Source organism: Cannabis sativa, chromosome 8, assembly GCF_029168945.1.
Source record: "Cannabis sativa cultivar Pink pepper isolate KNU-18-1 chromosome 8, ASM2916894v1, whole genome shotgun sequence".
NCBI lineage: Eukaryota > Viridiplantae > Streptophyta > Magnoliopsida > Rosales > Cannabaceae > Cannabis > Cannabis sativa.
In genome coordinates this window covers 19,189,346-19,212,073 of record NC_083608.1, presented here as the reverse complement: position 1 = coordinate 19,212,073, position 22,728 = coordinate 19,189,346, and the positions used below count along the sequence as shown (strand labels likewise).

At 38.2% G+C, this 22,728-nt stretch overlaps 1 protein-coding gene across 2 annotated transcripts; it reads right to left on the bottom strand.

The window, feature by feature from the left end:
- Positions 1-10,088: 10,088 nt before the first annotated feature.
- LOC115700656 (uncharacterized) lies at positions 10,089-13,529 on the bottom strand. Of its 2 annotated transcripts, none has more exons than XM_030628275.2 (7): positions 13,368-13,529; positions 12,224-12,443; positions 12,079-12,135; positions 11,471-11,624; positions 11,056-11,153; positions 10,865-10,930; positions 10,089-10,488 (listed from the first exon to the last, which is right to left on the bottom strand). In XM_030628275.2, exons 2-7 carry the CDS (start codon positions 12,350-12,352, stop codon positions 10,450-10,452), a joined length of 543 nt encoding a protein of 180 aa, XP_030484135.1. In that variant the 5' UTR covers positions 12,353-12,443; positions 13,368-13,529; the 3' UTR covers positions 10,089-10,449. The 2 variants fall into 2 exon arrangements, with proteins under 2 accessions (XP_030484135.1, XP_030484136.1); XM_030628276.2 differs by having other exon boundaries at positions 12,224-12,433; positions 13,368-13,528.
- Positions 13,530-22,728: the final 9,199 nt, after the last annotated feature.

The following is a 22,728-nucleotide window of genomic DNA, read 5'->3' as shown; positions in this document are numbered from 1 at the left end:
GGTTGAGGCGAGCATCAACCACCCGGAGTACCAGGATCCGTGGGACCTTAATCTGGACCCCTTATCGGACTGGTTCCGTCGCTTCCTAGGGCCCACCTTGGCTCCTTTTGCCGCGGAGATGACCGGGGAGTTCGCTTCTCAGCTTACCCGGTGCGCGCCCAAGCGGTTCGCCACTTGCGCCTCCCTGAACTCCATCTTCCAGGTTCAGGACCTCAGCCATTCTCTCACCGTGGTAAGTACTTCGCAATTTTTGCTTTTCCTTTTATTTTTCTTCTTGGAAATTTGTCTTTCTTACACTTGTGTTATGGTTCAGCTTGCTGCTGAGGCTGGCCGCCTCTCTAAGAACATCATAAACCACGGCTTCGTTCTGTCCGACTTTGGGGACATGAACGATGTCAGGAAGGTCCTTCAGGACCTCACAGCGGAGAGGCAGATCTACCAGGAGGCTGCCGAGCGCCAGGAGGCGGCTGCCAAGGCCAAGGAAGAGGAGGCCAAACGGAGGGAGGCTCAGGCGGAAGCCATGATCCGGGACGAGGCCCAGCGGAGGGACAGGATGGAGGCCCAACACCAGGAGGAACTGAGGGCTCAAAGCGAGGTTGCTGATAAGGCCAGGCGAGACCTCCTGGAGGCCAGGGAGGCTTTGGATGAAATGGTCGCCAAGGTGAGATCTTTAGAGGAAACTCACCAGGCGAACATAGAGTCCAAGGCCACTCTAGCTGTGGAGCTGAAGGAGCTCAGGGACTTCAAAGAACAATCCATCAAGAAGGCCAAAAGAGCCGAGCTCCTCTCTCCTGTTTCCTGCGCCCGGTGTCCGAAGCGCTTTGACGATGGAGTCTACATGGCTTGGTCCACCAACGACCAAAATATCAAGCTTACTTTTTATCCCAAACCCGAGGAAATGATTGCCAAATTTCGGGAAAAGAAGAAGAAGTTTGATGCCGTGTTAGAGGCACGTATCGGACTTCGCCTTCCTCCGCGCGCTGACTGAGCTGTTGTACAACCGACCCAGTATAACCAAGATTCCACCCGCTTCTTTTATTATTCTCTTTTCTTTTTTTTTTTGTACATATTTGCTGGTGCCTTAGAACAATATATATAGGTAGCAGTTTTTATTCGAAGGGGAGACAATTATATTCTAAGGCCTGTCCCCGGGCCATTTATATGTATATGACCTGCCCTTTGGGCCAGGATATTTTTTTTTTATGTGATCTTTCTTTTGCCACATACTTATGTTTTTTAACCTGTCCTTTGGATCAGGATTTTTGAGCTTATGCCTTTTATTTTTGTGCGTACTTTTTGACCTGCCCTTTGGGTCAGGATATTTTACTTTATTTTTCTGTTTGTCCGTGCGGTATACCCTAGTACCCCCCTGAGTGGCATAGAAACTTTGTTTTTAAGGCACTTAGTTTTATTTAATATATAGAGGAGGTATACATTTGGACGGTACAAACCCTTTGAACAAAGTCTAAGTTTTATTTCGCTACTGGTAATATTTTCTGAGGTGATCGGCATTCCAGGTTCTTGGGACGGTGGTTCCGTCCATTCTTTTTAGTTTGTAAGTGCCAGAACCGATCTCGTCCTCGATCTCATATGGTCCTTCCCAATTTGGTCCAAGTACCCCCACTCCGGGTTCTTGGGTGGCTGGGAAAACCCTTCTTAGGACCATATCCCCAATAGCGAATTTTCTGTTTTTAACCTTAGAGTTAAAATACTTGGTCACCTTCTTTTGATAAGCAGCCATCCGTATTTGAGACTCATCCCGGAGTTCTTCGACTTGATCCAAAGCTTCTTGGAGCAGTGCCTGATTAGTGGCAGGATCGTAAGTCGTCCTCCTGTGGGATGGGAATAATGTTTCTACCGGGACCATTGCTTCACAACCGTACGCCATTGAGAAAGGCGAGTGGCCGGTTGTGGTTTTGGGGGTCGTCCGGTAGGCCCATAATACCCTTGGCAATTCTTCAGGCCAGTTATTTTTGCAGGCCAGCAGCTTCTTTTTCAAGGTGACTTTTAGGATTTTATTGACCGCTTCTGCCTGGCCGTTTGTTTGAGGCCTGGCTACCACGGACAAGCTTTTCACTACTCCGTGTTGGTCGCAGAAGTCAGTAAATTCCTCGCAATCAAATTGCTTTCCATTGTCTGAGACTATTTTGTGAGGCAAGCCGTATCGACACACTATGTTTTTGATAACAAAGTCCAATGCCTTCTTGGCAGTTATTGTCTTCATAGGCTCAGCCTCTGTCCATTTGGTGAAGTAGTCTACTGCTACTATTGCATACTTTACCCCTCCTTTCCCTGTAGGTAGAGACCCGATGAGATCTATTCCCCAGACCGCGAAGGGTCAGGGACTGGTCATCAGGGTGATCTCGTTTGGAGGAGCTCTCGGTATGTTCGCGTACCTTTGGCACGAGTCACACTTTTGGACATAGTCTATACAATCTTTTTTCATTGTTGGCCAGAAGTACCATTGCCTCAATATTTTCTTTGAGAGGCTGGGTCCTCCCGTATGATCTCCACAGAACCCTTCATGGACCTCTAGCATGATTTGTCTAGCTTTAGGGTCCGATACACACCTTAAATAAGGCATGCTGAGTCCTCTCCGGTAGAGAATTTGGTCCATCATTACATAACGATGAGCCTGATACTGAATCTTTCGAGACAGTGCCCTCTCTTGGGGCAACTCACCTGTGGTTATGTACTTTATGATGGGGACCATCCAGCTGGGTTCTTGCCCAACCGTTAGTGTGGTCTCTTTTATTTTGATGCTTGGCTCTGCCAAGCGTTCCACTGGTACTACCCCCAGCTCTTCGATTTCGCTATCCGAGGCTAACTTAGCCAAACAGTCCGCGTGAGCGTTCTTTTCTCGGGGGATTCTTTCTATTTTATAGTCCGCGAACTCGTGGAGTAGTTCTCGGACTATTGTTACGTACGCGGCCATCCGCTCGCCGCGAGTTTGGTATTCTCCGGAAACCTGGTTTACGACCAGTTGAGAGTCACTGTAGACTTCTACTCTTTTGGCTCCTACAGCTTTTGCCAATTTCAGCCCTGCTATCAGGGCTTCATATTTGGCCTCATTGTTTGAAGTTGTGAAGTCAAATCGGAGTGCTGCCTGGAGTCGCAGTCCAGTTGGTGATATCATGGCCACTCCGGCTCCTGAACTGTTCTCATTAGAAGCTCCGTCTACAAAGACCCTCCAGGTGGGGATTGGTGGTACCGGCGTATTTGCCGTTGCCTCGGCTTCATTACATTCGGTAATGAAGTCTGCCAAGGCTTGGCCTTTTATGGAAATCCGGGAGACGTAGTGTAAGTCGAATTGACTTAGCTCCATCGCACACTTGAGGAGTCTTCCGGATGCTTCAGGCTTCTGGAGAACTTGCCGGAGCGGATGATTGGTTAGGATTTTGATTGGATGGGCTTGGAAGTATGGCCTCAGCTTCCTTGACACCATCAGGAGGCAGAATACTAATTTTTCAATGACCGGGTACCTTGTCTCGGCCCCTATCATGCGCTTACTGACATAGTACACGGGATGCTGAGTTTTCTCTTCCTCCCGGACCAGGGCAGCGCTGACCGCGTGCTCGGAGACGGCCAAGTAAAGAAACAAGTCTTCTCCAAGGACGGGTTTCGATAGGATAGGGGGTTTGGCCATGTGGTCTTTTAACCTCTTGAATGCCTCTTCGCATTCGTCCGACCATTCGAACTTTTGGCATTTCTTTAGCACGTTGAAGAAGGGTATGCACTTGTCCGTGGATCGTGAGATAAAGCGACTCAGTGCGGCTACCTTTCCGGTCAAGCTCTGCACGTCTTTATGCTTTTTGGGGGATGGCATGTCCAGGAGAGCCTGGATTTTCTCCGGGTTTGCTTCAATCCCCCTTTGGCTGACTATGAAGCCCAGGAATTTTCCTGACTTGACCCCAAAGGTGCACTTTTTTGGGTTGAGTTTCATACCGTATCTCCGGACGACTTCGAAACATTCTTCTAAGTCGCTTGCATGGCTGTTGCATGCTTTGGATTTGACGAGCATGTCGTCCACGTATACCTCCATGTTTCGTCCCAGGAGGCTTTTAAACATTCGGTTAACCATTCGTTGATAGGTTGCTCCGGCGTTTTTCAGTCCGAAAGGCATGACTAGGTAGCAGTATACCCCCTTATCGGTCCTGAAGCTAGTGCATTCTTGGTCTGCCGTATGCATTTTTATTTGATTGTACCCAGCATAGGCATCCATGAAAGACAACAGTTTAAATTCGGACGTGGCATCTACCATTTGGTCGATCCTGGGTAGCGGGAAGCAGTCCTTTGGACAAGCTTTGTTTAGATCAGTGAAGTCTATACAAACTCGCCAAGTCCCGTTCGGCTTGGGCACCAGGACCGAATTGGCCAGCCATTCCGGATAGTATACGTCGCGGATCATGCCGCTGGACAAAAGTTTGTCCACCTCTTTCTCTAAGGCCTCGGCTTTCACCGAGTCGAGCGGGCATCTCTTTTGCTGTACAGGAGGCATGTCCGGGTTGACATTGAGTACATGTGTGATGACATGAGGGCTTATGCCGGTCATGTCTTCTTGGCGCCATGCAAAGATGTCGATGGCGCCCTTCAGTGTTTTTATTATTTTGTCCTTTTCCTCCGGATCCAAGTTCTCCCTTATCCGGAGTACTTTGGTGGAGTCGTCGTCGCACACTGGTATTTCTTCGACGTCCTCCATTGGTTCCACGACCCTTTCAGATCCTATGCGAGGATCCAACTCATCCTCTTCAGCCTTCTCTATATCAGGGGACTCCCGGACCATAAGTACGGGTAGGTGGGTGGCAACATTGTAACATTGCCTGGCTTCCCCCTGATTTCCCCTTACAGTTCCGACTCCGGCTTCCTGGGTAGGGAATTTTAGGCACAGATGTCGGATTGAAGTGATTGCACCAAAGTCCACTAGAGTCGGCCGGCCGAGGATCGCGTTGTAGGCTGTCGGACAGTCTACCACCACGAAGGTGCAATATTTAAGTGTCGTCCCGTTAAACCCCGTGAGCTGTGACCCACTAGGCGAGAAGTCCCGGTCGGTCAACCCTATCGCAGTTAAGGCTTCTTTGAAGAGCAGGTTCACGGAACTTCCATTGTCAATTAAGACCCTGGCCACCACTTTATTTGCGATGGGGGTCTCTATGACCAGTGGGTCGTGATGAGAAAAAAATGCACCGTTTTGGCGTCTTCTTCCGTGAATGTGATGGGTTGGTCCATCAGCCGAGGCCTTTGAGCTGGGAGTTGAGTAACTTCCCATATCTCATTGCGCTTCGCGGCCTCGGCGTATCGTTTTCGCTCCTTACGAGTGTTCCCTCCGATATGGGGACCTCCGGAGATCATGGCTACCCGCCCATTAGGCCGAGGCGAGGCCCGGAATATGCCGGGCGTCACTCGTCGGCGGAGCACTCGGAGCCAATACTCCTGCTGTACCCCTTGGTGTTCCCGGAGGCATACCCCCAGCCACCTGTCCCGGATTAAGGTGGGGCAACCTATTTTTGATCCACTCATAGAGGTGGCCCAAACGGATTAGATTTTCAATCTCGTCTTTGAGATTCTTACACTCATTGGTGCTATGACCAATGTCGTTGTGGTACTCGCATCTTTTGCTCGGATCTCTCCGGGAGCTGTCTTTGTACAACGGATGTGGTCTCCGGTAGTGCGTATTTTGCCTAGTGGCAAAGTAAACACGTTCCTGAGAGTCCGATAGCTCCGTGTACTGGGTATATTGGGGTGTGTACCCCTTCTTCTGGCGCTTTTCTCCCGTTCGGGTGCTGCCTTTGGAGGACCTTTTGCTCCTCGACCCCTAGGTAGGGCCTGTTAAGCTAGCAGTCGGGGCAGTCTGTGAAGGAGCTTGTCCATTCACCCCGGACGGGTTGCCATAATGAGAAGATGCTGGCGCCAAAGCTTGGCCCTGGCTGTACCCGGGGGTAGCAGAGAACTGTATGCCACTCGCTTGTGGAGTTGCGGCCGGGGTAGTACCCGAGGGCGATACTCCGGGCATGTACCCTGCTATCCCGGTGGGATAATAGCCTCCATAAGCCACGATCTGGGCTTCTTCGAGGTTGATATACTTTTGGACTCTTTTCTGGAAGTCCTGGAGGCTAGCAGCCCCTTCTTGCTGCAATTCATTCCAAAAGGGAGTCCCAGTGCGGATTCCTGCTTGGAGAAGTGCAAGCTGTTGTCCGTCATCAACCTTCTTGGTCTTCGAGGCTTCCTCTCGGAACCTCTTGATGTAATTCTTGAAGGTCTCGGTGGGCAGCTGCTTGATATTGGTCAAGGCACTAACCTCCAAGTTAACCTTTCTGGCGGCGACAAACTGTCTCCGAAAGTTGGTCTGGAGTTTGTTCCAACAGCCCACAGATCCTGGTTCCAGCTTTTTGAACCATTCCTCCGCTGACCCACTCAGAGTGAGTGGGAAGCACAGGCATTCGGCATCATTGCTGACCCGCATAACTGTCATGACACGGTTGAACCGCGACAGGTGGTCACTGGGATCGGAGTTCCCGGTATATGCCGTCATTTCGGGCATCTTGAAGTTTTTAGGGAGCTCCGCCTCCAGGATGTGCTTGGCACATGGCTCCCGATCCTCGTTGTCCGAATCGGAGTCGTCTCCCTTCTGCCTCCGGGAGACTCGAGCAATGTCTTTTCGAAGTATGGCGAGTTCCGCCATAATCCCTTCGTTTAACGTACCCGTGGAAACCACGGGCCCGTATCTTTTTTGGTCAAGGTGGTCCCGGAGGTCACCTTGATTCCCATTGATTTGATTTCTCAGGTCAATGGGAGGACATCTCTGTCCTCTTCTCCCTCTACCCCCTGGTTCCTGGTGCACAGAAACGCTTTTTCGGTCCCCTCGATCCTGAGGGCCAAGACTCCCTTTTTGGGGCTTGCCCCTCTGCGGACCTTTCCCTTTAGGGAAATCCGAGCGGATCCTGCACCTTTTTCTTTCGCCCAGGGGTAGAAGTAGGGTTTTTTGTCTGATTTTCCTCAGCAGGGTACCTTATAGGGCTAGGTTCCCTAGATTTCTGCTGCTGAGAATTAGGCAAAGACGTCGCTGGCTCCCTGTTGAGCCCAGCGGTCATTGCCTTGGGGTGCACGTGAATGCCAGCTGCCTCCATGGCTTTCTGCATGGCTAGCATCACTTCCTGCATTTTCTGGTTTTGCGCTTTCTGAGCTTCGATCTCGGCTTCATGATCGATAGCTTTTTGTCTGAGAAGCACCAGCTCTGAGTAACTTCCTTCGTCATAGGCATACTCGTCGAGGTTCCCCTCGTAGTCCTCGTCGGGGACTATTTCTTCTTCTTCCTCGGACTCCTCTGCCGCTCTTGAGGCTACATCCTCCTCATTTGGATCTTGAGCATCTTCCAGAGGGCGAGGCTGACGTGTACTTCTTGTCTCCACCATTTTTGTGAAGTCAAATGCTTGTTGTGTAGTAGCTTTCCTCAGCTCTCAATGAAAGCACCAAAATGTTGACCGAGATTTTCGACAACTATTAAATATAATTATAATATTGAGCTGTAAGAAAGCGAGATGAGGATTTTTTACGTGGTTCGGGCATTAATGAGCCTTAGTCCACGAGTCTTTGTTATTAATGGATGTATTTAATACAGATTCCACACTTGAGGGAATGTTACCCTTATAAATACAGAGAATGTTCTTGGTGAGTCTTTGCTCTTCTTGCTTATATGCAACCCAAGATTCTCGACCCCATTAAATGAGTTTTGAGGGGGTATTTATAGTGCTTTGGTGGGGTAATCCCTAGAATTGTTTTTACAAACGTATCTGTAAGTATCCATAAAGTTGGGTATTCCCAATGAATATACCATGGGTGATGCATGGTCAAATCCCTAGGTGCTGTAGGGTTTTTATGAGGAATGTCCTTTTTGCCTTGTGATTGACGTGACTCTTCGCAGAGTAGCCGTCGCTAGACTTAAATGATCATTACTGTGGCGCTGCTGTTTGGGGGTTGTGCCGTCAGACTTTATTGCGTGTTGCAGTCCCAACACGCTTCCTCCCATGCAGCATTAAATGCGACTTGATTGCTCAGGAGAGGCCTGACACATCCCAAAGAGGCTTCATGCTATGCGAGCTTCCGGGAGTACCTTGTACTCCGGGTGCCTCCTCCGGGACCTATGCCTAGGGTGCTTCCTTGTGGCATACAAAGACTTAGCAAATATTTACAAGTTATCTGATCCACGTGTCCCTACTTGACTGGTCCACGTATTTTGGGCGAATTCAGGGACAACATTTATATTTCCATATAATATAAATATTTATTATAGAGTTTTTATTTTATTTTTTAAGAAAAAGTCCCACAGCTTAAAAATGTGATTAATGTTAGACTTGTAACTTATAAATATATCACTCATCCTACTTTTCATTGAATTAGTGAGTGATTAACTCAATCTTACCCAATTAAATATTTGGTAAAATGAACAATTAAAAAAACAATTAAAATTTAAATTTAAAATATCATTATAATTTAGTCATTCTTTGGACTCCTTTTAAAAAAAAAAAAAATTCATGTAGGACAAAAAGTAAGAGAATGGTCACAACTTTTTTTGAGAGAAAAGGGGGTTTATTCAACTGAAAATAACATAGTTAGGAATCACAACAGGGGACCCCTCCCTAAGTTTGAAATCATGAACAAGATCATTACATCTAACAGACTTTGCCAAATTATCAGCATAGATATTATCTGATCTCTTGAAATGGACTAAAGTACACTTTTGAAAATCCTCAAGTAGACTCCAAATCTTAGTCGCCATCGTCCTGGTTTTCCAGCAAGGAGGTAATCTTCTCATTATCAAGGCTTGCACCAGAAGCAAAGCATCAGAACCAATGGCTATGGAACGGAAACCACTTTCCCTACTTAATTGTAAAGCCCAGAAAATTGCAGAGGCTTTTGCCTCCATTACTGAAGCTGCTTCTATCCTCTTAGCAGACCACAACCATTTCCCCGATTGCCTGTCCTGGCAACCCACTGCTATTCCAGCTTTCCCCTCTTTCCAAGAAACATCTGTGATCAAAAGCCCCTGAGTATCACTAGGAATTTCCCAAACTCTGGCTGTTGGAATCTTCAAACTATTATCATCCCTCTGCGCACTCCTTTGAGCAGAGAGAAGGTCCTCCAATCTTTGCAACATGTTGAGTCTTACCTGCATAGTTTGGAAAATAATTAGTATCGATAATAGTTCAAAGACATGATTTCTTTAGTAATAATTTGTTCTGGTAACGACAGAATTTGTTCATGAGAAATTATATCTTATCCTGCAACTGATTACACTCATTAGTATCACGACCGTAATTGTTCTGGTAACAACAGAATTTGTTCATGTCCCTCTTCCTTGACTCTTTGAAAGGAAGAGGTTTATGAAACGACAATGTTGACTAAGTGGTTGTATATATCCCCTCTCTTGGAAACAAGAGAATGGAATAGGTGGTGACGCAAGGCTCATAATCTCGCAAGGGCTTGCCCCCAGTTTTGGGCTTCTTTCCTCCGAGAGAGTTGCCTTTCTTGCCACCATTGTTGGCTCTCTTTCCTCTGTTCGAACCTCCCTTTTTCCATTGCCTTGCACCTCAGTAGCAGGTGCTTCAGTGTCTGGTAACTTCTTCTTGCCACCCTTTGGATCTTTTGCTTAGGTGATGGCTTCTTTGAATTTGATAAAGTCATCTGCTCTATTTAAGAATTCGTTCATAATCTATACTACCTTGAGACGAAAGTCGAACCAGAAAAGACTCATCTCCTTGAGTTAAGCTGCAAGTGCCATAACCTTTGCATCCTTGTTAAGACTCTTGAGCTTTGCAATTTTGTTTTTCTTATCCTTTTTTTAGTTTTCTCCTTGAGTTTTGCTTTGCTATATTATTTATGCAGATACCTAAGTTGCTAATTTAGTTTCAAAATCACTTTCTCGACCATGTCACATATAAGGACAGCAACTGTTTCTAAACATGAATACAAACACCGCATAAAAATGAAATAAATCACGTGTGATCGTATAAATAAAATAGTCGTATCTCATATAATTGTTGATCTTTTTCTGCTTACAAGATTTTCCCTGATAATAATAGTTATAAAAATAATTCAATATGAAGTTAACTACTTTCCATTTCATGCATAAACTACACAAATATCGTTCGTATTTCATCCGAGAATTTAAACAACCTGAAATATTTTTTAATAACATTTATACTATCTACTAAAGAAGAAAACCTTTTCATTATCCAATAAGATATCAAGTCTACTACAAAAACTAGTCTTCTTTCTCCACATAATATGAACTTTCATCCTTAAATATTTTTAAGAAAATACTGGTACATCGTCCATGCTGAGCAAGGAACCATCAGCCCATAAAGGGCCTATCCACTGCTCCAGTATGTTTCAATCAGAGTTCAGAGATCAACGATCGATGCATGTTTAAACCGAAATTTATTACCATTAAAATCAATGTAGAGGAAGGCCACTAGCCGAAAATTCAACCTCCTGAAATTTAGAGAGAAGACAATGTTAGTAGATGCAGCGTTCAAACAAATCCACCCCTTTCCTTGTTAAGGCGAATTGATGAAACCAACTAGTTAATTCGTTCCAAATTGGATTCTTACACCTTATCTCACCTACAATAAACACAAGCACAGTGCTAGGCAACATTGTATTAATGGAATTATATGTTAAGAAAAGCAGCACTCATCAATGGCCTAAATGCAGTTAAAGAGCAAACAACAAATAAAAAGACCAAACTTTAAACTAGCCTGTGTTCATTTTCTTATTTAGGCAAACCATTCTGTAATATTCATAACTCCAACAACACATTAAACAAATACCCAAAAACAGTTGATCATTAGTACAAGAAGAATTGTACCTGAGGAGGGGGTAAGGATGAAACCCAGTCTGATGCATGTGTGGGAAGTAACCCCAAAGTGTTAAGCTGTCAAGATAAACTTTCAAGTGTGAATCACTGAAGGAGCATGGGTGAATTCAACATGTACTGGATTGCTCATGATTAGTAAAAAAAAATGAGGTCCAAAAAACATGGGAGAGTGCAACAATCACCTTCCAAACACCTAGAGCTAGACCTCCCAAATTTAGGGCAATGAACAGCAACTTTGGAGCAAGAAGATCAACCTTGCTGTCTTTGTAAGGCTCAAAAACTGTGAAATCAACACAAAAAGTAACAAGAATCACCTTGGTGAGAACATAAAAGTGCCATCTAAACAGAAGTTCAAGTGTTACAAATTTCAAAATTATAAACCATAAAATGTGATATATCCAACAAACAAGTAATTGTGAATGGAAATTTATATCTAAGGAGCTACATCATCCAAATGAATTTATTTGTGTTTTGAAAATGTAGATTACCCTCCAATTTCGTATATATCTAATTAATATTTCTAGTTGTGTTATTTCACATTAAAACATACAGAAACGGAAAACAAACACAAAAAAAATAATTTCTGCATATCCTTACCCTTTCCCACACCCTGCAAGGCACTAATGGGCTGCCAAAGAGCAGAGAAAGTAATTCCAATGCTAAATAAATGCACTGTACTTCCAGCCATCCACATCATGAATCCCATCATCATCAAATTTTTAAAGGGTGCCTGTGCCACTTCCCAAGCTTTCTGTTGAAACAAAAAATTATATCACGAGTTAGATTAACACGTTCTTGATCCAGTTCATCAAAACCCTTCAATATCAAAAGGAAAATTCATTAGAAAACTCCACAACAACAGAAAAATCAAACGCGAAGTTGGCTGATCAAATGCAGCCCAACAACTCAATTTACTTTCTCGCTTCTACACAAATAAAATCTTCCCAATGTCAATTATTAATATTTATGCAAAAACTAAGTTTGCAGTAAACTAAGCAAATACTCAATCAAACGAAACAGTTGCTTAGATTAGATCTGAATCTCAGCAGAAAGCTAGAGTAAAATTGAAAAATGTCAAAAAAAAAATCTGAGGGTAATCTTTACTTCTTCTTCCACATACCAGATACCACACTATAAACTAACCACACACACAAAATAATAATAATAATAACAACAATAAATAAAAGTTAAATAAGAAATCAGACCTGGGATTTCCAAGAAGCTTCAGCATCCTTCTTCTGGCGACTGACAACGGAATCATCCTAAACAAAACCCAAAAGTAAGAATCTCAAGAAAAGCCACAAAATCTCATCTGAAAGATCAAACCCCATAAAACATTAAATAAAAAACCTGATCGAGGGCGGCGCGAGAGAAACCAGGAGGATCAGGAACATCACGGGAAGAAGGGGAACTAGAGTAGTCTGAGAAGTCAACCGCCCATCTACGACCTCCACCCATCACTCCCTTTCCCTTCTCCATCTCTCTAAAAATTTCGATATTTTATTAGATTTTCGCAGCCTCCTCCTTCAGTATTCACTTCTTCCGCTTGGATTACCTTCTCTGTTTATCTCTATAAATTTAAATACCATACATTCAATAAAACAATAATACTCTCTCTTTACTTGAATTTTTCTTTATTTGAAAAAAACAATCCTTAAAATCCAGATAAGAAGAACAGTATTTCTATAGTAGGTAACAGAATCCCAACACCTCTACATCTAGGCAAAGATTAGTAGTATTTAACAACAACATAAACCCTCATATAAGGCCCCCAAGATTCTCTAAGAGAATACTGCTCCATTTCAAGAAACTTACCCAACACAGTAACAACCAAGTTGACTAACTGATCAGGAGATCTCTTAAGAAAATGGATGCTATACACTTAAACCCAGAGGAGCATGAATTATAGCTCAGGCATAATTACAAAACTAGAACTTGGAATTTCCATGAGAATGAGATTTTGAGCAAACTGCCACGGTTGCAGAAAGTAATATCAGTAATAACATCTGCTTACCATGGTTAACCTTGTTCAGCATCAGAAAATCGACCCTTCCAGAGATTAGGCATAGTTTTTTTGAAGGCTAACTTATTAAAAGGGGCAATTTGTTAGGACTTTAAGAAAGAGGAGGTAATGTTAAGATCCTGGTATGAATTCATCAGAGTTTCGATAAAGAGTATAAATCTCATTCTCAGCAGAAGTAAAATTGAGTGACAAAGGAAAAGAGTTAACCAGATCATCAAGAGTAATAGCCACCTCAGAACAGAAAAAAAGAAGATACGATTGAAATCAGAGACTTTTAAATAAAAGTCACATCGACAGATTACAAAAATAAAAAAGAAGAAAAATAAAAGAGTAATCGATTGCGAAGGCAAAAAATTAGAATAAGTGGTGGTTTCAGTTCAATCAAATTAATAAATCTCATATCAAAAATATCATCGTCATTATCATTGACAAACAACCAAGAAATCCAGCTAAGGAGAGAGAGAGTCTCACCACCGAGTGACAGTGAAGGTAGCAGTGACTGCGTCCGCGTGGCCTGATCCGGTTAGCGCCGGTGAGTTTGGGAGTTAGAGAGAAGGAACAAGGAGAGAGAGAACTAAATAGAAAACGAGAGAGGAAATTAGGGGTTACATATAAATATATAAATCAGTTTTCCTGTAAAAAAAAAAAAGAACCTCGGGCTTTTATACAAACCACCAAAAAATGTAAAAAAATAAATAAATAAATAAATCAGAAAGTTGTCTGTTTCGCTGTATAACTTAAAAACTGTTTTCTGTTTTTTAAAATTAAAAACAGTTTTTAAAAACTAATAGAAGTTGTTTGGTAAAATTTTTTAAAAATAATTTTTTAAAATTGAGTAATTAGAAAACAGAAAACATCAAAATGTTGTTTTTCAATTTTCAAAAACAATTTTTTTTTGTCTCATTATTATATTTTATATATTTTTGCTTATATACTCGGATCATAAACCTGAAACCATACCCGAACCTAAATCCGGATGGGTTCATGTCATGGTATGGTGTTAAAATATTAATTTTTTTAGTAAGAGAAAATCTAAAAATAGTTTTAAAAATTTGTGCCAAACACTATTAAATTTTTAAAATGACAAAAACTGTTTTCTATTCTCACTTTTAAAAATACAATTTTAAAAACTGAAAACAGCCAAACAGGCTCCACCTTTTTACGAATTTTTTTAATTTTTGATGCTTGTAACATAGTGATACACTCATATCTATTTAAAAATATTTTTGTTTAATTTTTTGTTTTATAATAATATACGTTATAATTATTTAAAATATTTTATAAAATTTTAAAAAAATAAATAATTTACAATCTAAAAAATAATATTCAAATAATTTATTTGACAAACGTACAACAAACAATTTGAATTATATTTTTGACGTGTTAAGTTTTTTAGAATTTCTTAAAATTTTACAAAATATCTTAAATAAATATAATGTACACGACCATAAAAAAAAATTAGACTAAAAAAGTCTCTCAAATACCGAAACAAATATGGGTACATCGATACACCCCTTTTAAGGGGTGCATTGTAGAGTTTTCCATTTACATATGTCGTTTTTTTTTATTTATAATTTTCTAATAAATAATAGGATACTTCTTAAAAGGGGTTCACTGATGCGTCCCTATATGAATTTGCATCTAAGAGAAGTTTTTAGTCCAATTTTTTTCATGGTCATCTACGTTCCAAATTTTGAGAGAATATTCGAAAAAATTTAACACGCTGAAAATAGTGTTGAAACAGTTTGTTAGTGAGAATCCTTAATTTTATATGCATGTGAAAAGACTGTTTAAACCCTATTTCGGTGTGTTAAATTTTTTGCAGATTGTCCTAAATAACTAGAACGTAAATGACCATAAAAGAATTGGACTAAAAATTCTCTCAAATGACGAAAAAGATAGAATGTATTGGTGAACCCCTTTTAAGGAAGTTATAGAATTTTTCTAAATAATATTATTTTTACATTACATAAATATATAAGAGAACTCACAATAGCTAATTTGAAATAGCTATAAAAAGAAACAAAAAAAAGTTAAGAGTTAAAAAAATAAAAAAAAGCAATCCAATAAATGAACTAAAATTGCTTAAAAATTTACCTCATAAATAATATTTAGCTAAATGTACTAAGAAATTTCTTGATTTTAGGGCTTAGCTATAATTTTTTATTATTTTTATAATATATTTGTTTATTTGTAAGTGTAAAAATAAATATATATTCTGTAATGTATAATATATTATTATTTTATACTTTATAAGTATATTATTTAAATGGTATAAAGAAAAATATAAAAAAAAAATATTGATGTATGATGAAATATAAATATGTGAAGTAAATTAAAAAAAATTGAATTTTTGTGAGATATTTTACAGGAGAGAAACGGTTGGGAGTGCCCTAAGAGCAATCTGAACTAGTGAGCTAGGTCTAAAGGTAAATATATAAGCTAATGTGTAACAAGTGAGCTAAATGTGTATATATAAACTCACTTTATTTCCTAAGAGTACTCATAATAAAGTAGTTAAAATGGATAAGATCACTCACATCAGTTTTTTTATTCTACTTTTTAAAATACCTCATTAAAATCTCATTTTCTTTATTTTACATCACATTTTTACATTACATCATACATCTGTTTTTCTATTATATTTTTTAATATATTTTATTTTATAAACCAAAAAAAAATTAAAAATTAAATAAAAAAGAATTAAAGATGAGAGATAAATTATTAAAATAATATTTGAATAATAAATAGTATTTCTCTCTACATGTAGAGAAGCAATATTCATGAGCTAAAATTTTAAACTATTTTAGCTCACTTGATGGAGTCCTTTTTAACACTTTTCTATATTTTTACTTTTTGAGTTATTTTATCTCATGAGATGTGAGTGCTTTTAGAAATATAAATTATTTAGCTAAGATATCAAAAAATGATGAAAATATTGCTCCATCAATTAAGCTATTATGTTAAAAGATTTAACTCATGAGTAGTGCTTAGCTACATGTAGAAAAGCACTATTCATTAAGCTATAAAATATTATATCAGTACTTCAAAACTATTTTGTAATATATGTGTGATATTAGTGTTATTATATTATTTTTTAAAAATAATATAGAAAAGTTGATATATGATTTAATATAACTGTGTGAGGTAAAATAATAATTAAAGACTGCTAAATCACCATTCTATCGACTTCTTTAAAATACCTAAATCTGTAAAATAATAGCTAAGATCACTCACAACAGCTTTTCTAAAATGGAGAAGTTTTTTAAAAAGAAAATAAAAAATTGTACTAAAAATACGTTACAGCAGATGCTCTAAACTCCTTTATTTTAAATTTTTTTTAAAATACTCTATTCATGCTCTACATTTATAGAATACTATTTATTGCTCTAAACATATTTTATTAATTGTTCTAGGTTTTAATAATTATTTTTGTATAGGGATGTATGTATATATTAATATTATATATTTGAAATGAATAAAATATAATAATTTCTTTTTTTTAAAAAAAATAGAGTTTTAGTTATGTATTTTAAAGAAGTAAATGTATGGTGCAATGTAAAAGTGTATTGTAAAATAGTAAAAGTATAGTTTTGGTGATGTATTTTAAATGATAGAGTGATGTATGATATAATATAAAAGTGTGTTATAAAATAGAAAATGTCGAGTTTTGGTGATGTATTTTAAAAAATAAAGTGACGTAATTTTTTTTTGTTGTTGAAAAGATGCATTTATAGATTAAAACTGAAATAGTTAAACCTCATGGTCGTTACATATGATATTGTTTGGTATAGAAGAAAGTTAAAGTTCTACCATACTGGTAACATTTTAGGCAAAAGCTCATTTAGCCACATTATGGACTGCAAAATTACAGAATCTAGAAATAAATGAAAAATTACAACTTATCAGAACATTAGAGAGATTTTTACATTGCGTTACATAGTTACCAATACCCCAACTGGAGCAGGTTCCTTGTAGCGTCTTGATAACTATCGCAGAGTCATTCTCAATTATTACAAAAGGATGATTCAAAGAAGCGGATGTCTCCATAGCTAACAAACAGGATACAGCTTCTCCAACAAGAGGATCAGAGAAGTTAAGCATGTTGGTAGCCATTCACAAAACAGATTTCTTATGGTCCCTAGCCAAAGCTACCACACGCATTGAACTCAACCAACTTTAACATCACAATTGATTTTGACCCAATCTTCAGGGGGGAGTCAAGTTGGAGACTCAACAGCCTTTGATAAATCAAACAAACAAGAACCATAATCTGCGAAACAAATAGAGATAGAATCAATACAATGCTTTATGTTACTCAGAGAATTATTGTGTACCTTGTCGATGCAGGTTATCCAAATCGTGTCCACTAAACTTAAATCATAAAGGAACAGTTCCTGAACATCCACCCCTTTAGACTTCAGGCTCCACAAAAATTGGACCCGGTCTCAAACTGAGCTCCAAAATCCTTAATCGGCATGACCCCCTAAGGGGATGACCTACACAGGTGAAAAGCGAAATTGCAATAAAGGAACAGATGCTCCATTGTTTTCTCTCCCTCCCCACAAAAGGGACATAAAACTTCCTCAATATGTAATCTTTTAGCGAGAATAAAGCAGATAGGCAGAGCATTTGAGAGAATGCTCCACTAGAGGACCTTGTGACGCTCTAAAATTTTTGAATTCGAAAGCTTATTCCACATACCTAGAGCAACATTGCACGGCGGGGCACAGTTCAAATGAGTGTGGGCGTCGAGAAAGTCAGACTCCACGAAGAACTCGAGCTCACAAAGCTTCGACTTCTAGGAAGTTTGTTTAGAGAGTTTGTGTTGGAAATTATTTTACCAGGATCTTAGATCTACTCACAAGTATGTTGTTTAACACCCTAAATATGAACTTTCTAAAACGATAAAATAAACACACATAAAGTTAAGAAAACCTTACATTGATGCAGCGGAATTAATGTCTCCTTCCACTCAGATCTCTAACCCTTGTATCCTTTCTGTCGCAGAGTATAATCAAGATCTGAGCCCGAATGTCCTTCTCTTTGAGTTTGATCCTTCACAGTCTTACAATCTATGATTGAGTTACCACTTGCTGTGTGTGGGCACTTACTCTATCACTAGGGTCGAAATTTAGGAAGAGAAAAGAGAGAGAGGGGTTTCGGCCAATGTATAGAAAAGGGTAGGCTCAGTTTTTCTGAAGAGAGAATTTTCTGACAGAAAAGCTTATGAAAACTTGTTATTTGACTGAGCCATCACTTTCTATTTATAGGCAACTACTAGGTTTAGGTTAGGAATTATTTGGCATTAAAATAATGAAAATATCAATTTGAAAAACTTAAATAAGTGGCCGGGCATGGTGTAGATAATGGGCCCACTTGATTTTGCAGTTTTAACAAATTTTATTTCTATTTTCTCAAAAACGCCAATTTTCCAATTCTAACCATTTAAATTAGGAGTGTTCAATAAAATTTACAAACCGCCCAACCAGAATAAACCGCCCAAACCAAATCGAATAAACCGACAAAAAATACAACTCGAAATAATACAATGAAAATCCAAACCGCCCAATGAATATATTGGGTGGTTTATAAATTATTCTAAACCGCCCAATTAACCCGAATAAATCGAATTAAACCGATTTATATATTTTTTTAATAAAAGTGTATATCTTATATTATATAAATTACATTTATTAGTTAAATTATTTTGTATTTAAAGTTTAAACATTTTAGTTTTTAACTTAAAATTTAGATTTTATAGTTAATAATTTTTAGTGTATTTAGATATTGAAGTTAAAGTTTAAAATCTATACCATATTATCACTTTTTTTTATTATTATTTTATTCAATTATTTTATGTTTACTTAATTATATTTATCTTATATTGAAGTTCTTAAAATTAATTTAAACTATAGTATTTTTTAGCTTGAAATATAAATAATATATTTTTATTTTTTTTTAGCTTTAATTACTTGAATTCTAGAAACTAACAATAATAATTATAAAAAAAAATGAATAACGGTTTGGACGGGTTAACCCGACCAAACCGACAAAATCATTGGGCGGGTTGAACTTTTTCTAAATTTTCATTGGGCGGGTTACGATTAAATTTTTGCAACCCGATATTTATATTGGGTTAATAAAAATATGCTATAACCCGACCAAACCGACCGACGTACACCCCTAATTTAAATGCCAAAACTAATTATTTAATAACTAAAATAGATTATTAAATAATATTGTCATTTAATTTAATTATTAACTAGACATATAAAGTCCATTAATAAATAAATAAACCTAGAATCTCTTTTCTTTACAATTTCGCCCCTGCTTAGTGAAAATTCACAAATTAGACATAGTCTAACTTTAGAATTATAATTGACTAATCACGAATCAATTATTGAGTCTTACAAGCAGTATGTTCTCAACTAGGATGGGGACCATGGATCTATATGCTGAGCTTCCAATAAGTGAACCGAATTTACCAAGTAAATTCCTACTTATTAATTCTTCGTTGAATCCACTCTTAGAACTTAGAATTGTACTCTCAGACTTATATAGAGCATATTATATGTTCCACGATATAGATATGCTATCTCATTTAACCATTGTTATAATTTTATTGTGATCAAAGATCCTCTATATAGATGATTTACATCGAGATGGGATAATTTTACCGTTCTCACCCCTCAATGTATTTTACCCCTTAAAACACTTAGCTACCTGTAAATGGTGTTTAGTGATCTAAGAATTAGTCACTTAAACAAGAGCTCATCCACTTACTTCTATTTGCTAAGCTCGAAGGGAATCATCACTTGACTTCTATACACCAGTAGAAGCTATAGATTCCATATTTATGTTCAGCACTCCCACTCAATCATACTATCATGTTCCCAAAATATACGTATCACCCTGACCAAAAAGTAGGCTTAACTAATAAATCAAAGAACATGAATAGTACTCCTGAGTTGAGCCTAAGCATATCAGGATTTAGATTCTTTTAATCTTAAGATCAACTACTGATATTGACTTGGAAAGATATAACGGTAAGTTTATAATATCTTAACTAAGTTGCAATATCGGTCCAGTCCAATGTATACTCCATACATTCGAAACTAGTATACTTTACTAATGTCCTGGAAAGAACATAATGTTGAAAATTATTTTACCAGGATCTAGATTTACTAACAAGTATGTTGGATTAACAACCTAATATGAATTCTAAAACAATGAAAATAAACACATATAAAGTTAGAAAACCTTACAGTGGATGCAGCGGAATAATATGACTCCTTCCGTTCAGATCTCTAGCTCTTGATTCCTTTCTGTAGCAGAGCATCACCAAGATCTGAACCTGGATCTTCTTTTCTCCTTCTTGAATTTCGTGGCTTTTAGCATACATGAGAAGAGAACAAAGGGTTTCTTTATATAGGGAGAAGGGAGAGCACAACTTTCCAAATGAAACAGTTTCCTTAATTACTGTGTAATCAATTAACTGCCTTATTTAGTGTGATCCACCACTTTCCTATTTTTGCTAGGCTTTGATTAGCAATTACATGGCAATTAAAATTGAAAATAATAATTGAGAAACAAGCAAAGGGAGTGGCCGGCCATAGAAGGAAATAGGCCTCACTTGGATTTTGCAGTTTCCTCAATTTTATTTCTATTTCTCCAAAAATGCCACTTTTCCAATTCTAATCATTTAAATGCCAAAACTAATTATTTAATAACTAAAATAGATTATTAAATAATATTGTCATTTAAAATAATTATTAATTAGACATACAAAGTCTCTTAATTAATAATTAAACCTAGAAACCCTTTTCTTTACGATTTCATCCTTAAACTGTGAGAATTCATAAAGTAGACATAGTCCAACTTTTAGAATTATAATTGATTAATTAAAATCAATTAACTGAGTCTTACAAGCAGTATGGTCTCAACTAGTATGGGGACCATGGGTCTATATGACCGAGCTTCCAATAAGTCGAACCGATTTTACCAAGTAAATTCCCTAACTTATTAATTCCTCATTGAATCCACACTTAGAACTTGGAATTGCACTCTCAGTCATATAGAACGCTCTATATGTTCCATGATATAGACACGTCATTAGTTATCCATTGTTATAACCCTAATGTGATCAATGATCCTCTATATAGATGATCTACATTGAAAAGGCACTACTGTTACCGCTACACCTTCAATGTATTTTATCCTTAAAACACTTAACCCTGTATAAATGATATTTCAACTAAGTGAAATGAGATCTCCACCATTTATCTTCGTTTGGTTAAGCTCGAAGGAAATCATCCTTTACTTCTATTTGCCAAATAGAAGCTATAGATTCCATATTTATGTTAGCGCTCCCACTCAATTGCACTACCGTGTTCCCAAAATGTAAGTATCACCCTGACCCAAAGTAGGCTTAACTTAACAAATCAAAGAACACGAATAACACTCTTGAGATTGAGCCTAACCATATCAGGATTGAGATCATTTGATCTAGGATCAACAGGTGATATTGAATTGAATAGATATTACGGTAAGTTTTAATATATCTAATCAAAGTTCAATATCGGTCCCTTCCGATGATACTCCATACATCCGATACTGGTAAACTTTGCCAATGTCCTGGAAAGGACATAACACTTTTCCAAGGTGTAAGAATACCTATCGCTGATTATACCATGTCAGTCTAAATCCAGTGTTCTGACAAATCAGGGAATAAACTTTTGAACATATAATTAAGATTATATTCCACTGTGCTGACAACACTATAATCTTTAACATACTCATATGTTCTGGACTTAAAAAGAATTCATACATTATATACATATAATCATGAAATAAATCATGTGAACCATGCAACATAAAATGTTATTTCTGATATTTATTAATAAGTAAATCTGATTATATGAAATGAGTTTTATTTAGGGCATAAAACCCAACAAACTCCCACTTGCACTAATATAAAATAAAAAGTGTGTTTCAAATAATCATTAACACCTTGATATACCAATCAAGTGTAATAGTAGTAAACTCCTCGTAATAGGATCTGACAGGTTGAATTAAACACAACCTCTTCTCCACCATTACTCTTCCTTAATCACAAAATCCATGATAATGTGAAATTCCTCTCTATATGTCTACTCTCTTGGGATACTGGATTCTATACTTTTGGGCAACTACTCTTTGGTTATTCAGGAAGTAACCCTAGTAGTTAAGGCAAGTTGGAATAGTGCCACAAATGTATAGAACTTTCCTTAGACTGAATAAGTATCTTTCCTGCAACTTTTAACATTCAGTCTCTTTCTGGTAGACCAAGAGATTTCAGATAGGTTTTTACACTTCTCCAAAATCCCTACTCCACCCCCAAAGTAATCACCATCTCATCAGCAGACTTTCTAGCACACAGGCAAGTCACGAAATCTGATGTGGTGTAGTCTAAGAGTTTCAAAAACCACCCTTATTGACTAACATATAGTTCCTTTTCTTAATCTTAAAAATTTACTTGATTGTCTTCCAATGTTCCTCTCCTGGATTAATCTGATACTTACTCATTACTCCCACTCAACAGCAGGTGTCTGGTCTAAGGCATACTAAAGCATATCTGAGACCTCTCACTGTTGATTCAAGAAATTCTTTCATGGCTTTATCTTTTCTGGAATAGTTGAGACTTTTCCTTAGATAAATAAAATCTATATCTAAGAAGTTGTGAAGCTTCTATAGATTTCCATTGGAAAGAAAAATGCTCCAGCATCTTACTAAAGTAAGTTGCTTGCATTAGAGTAAGTAATTTCCAGGTATACCACAAGCCATAGGTTTA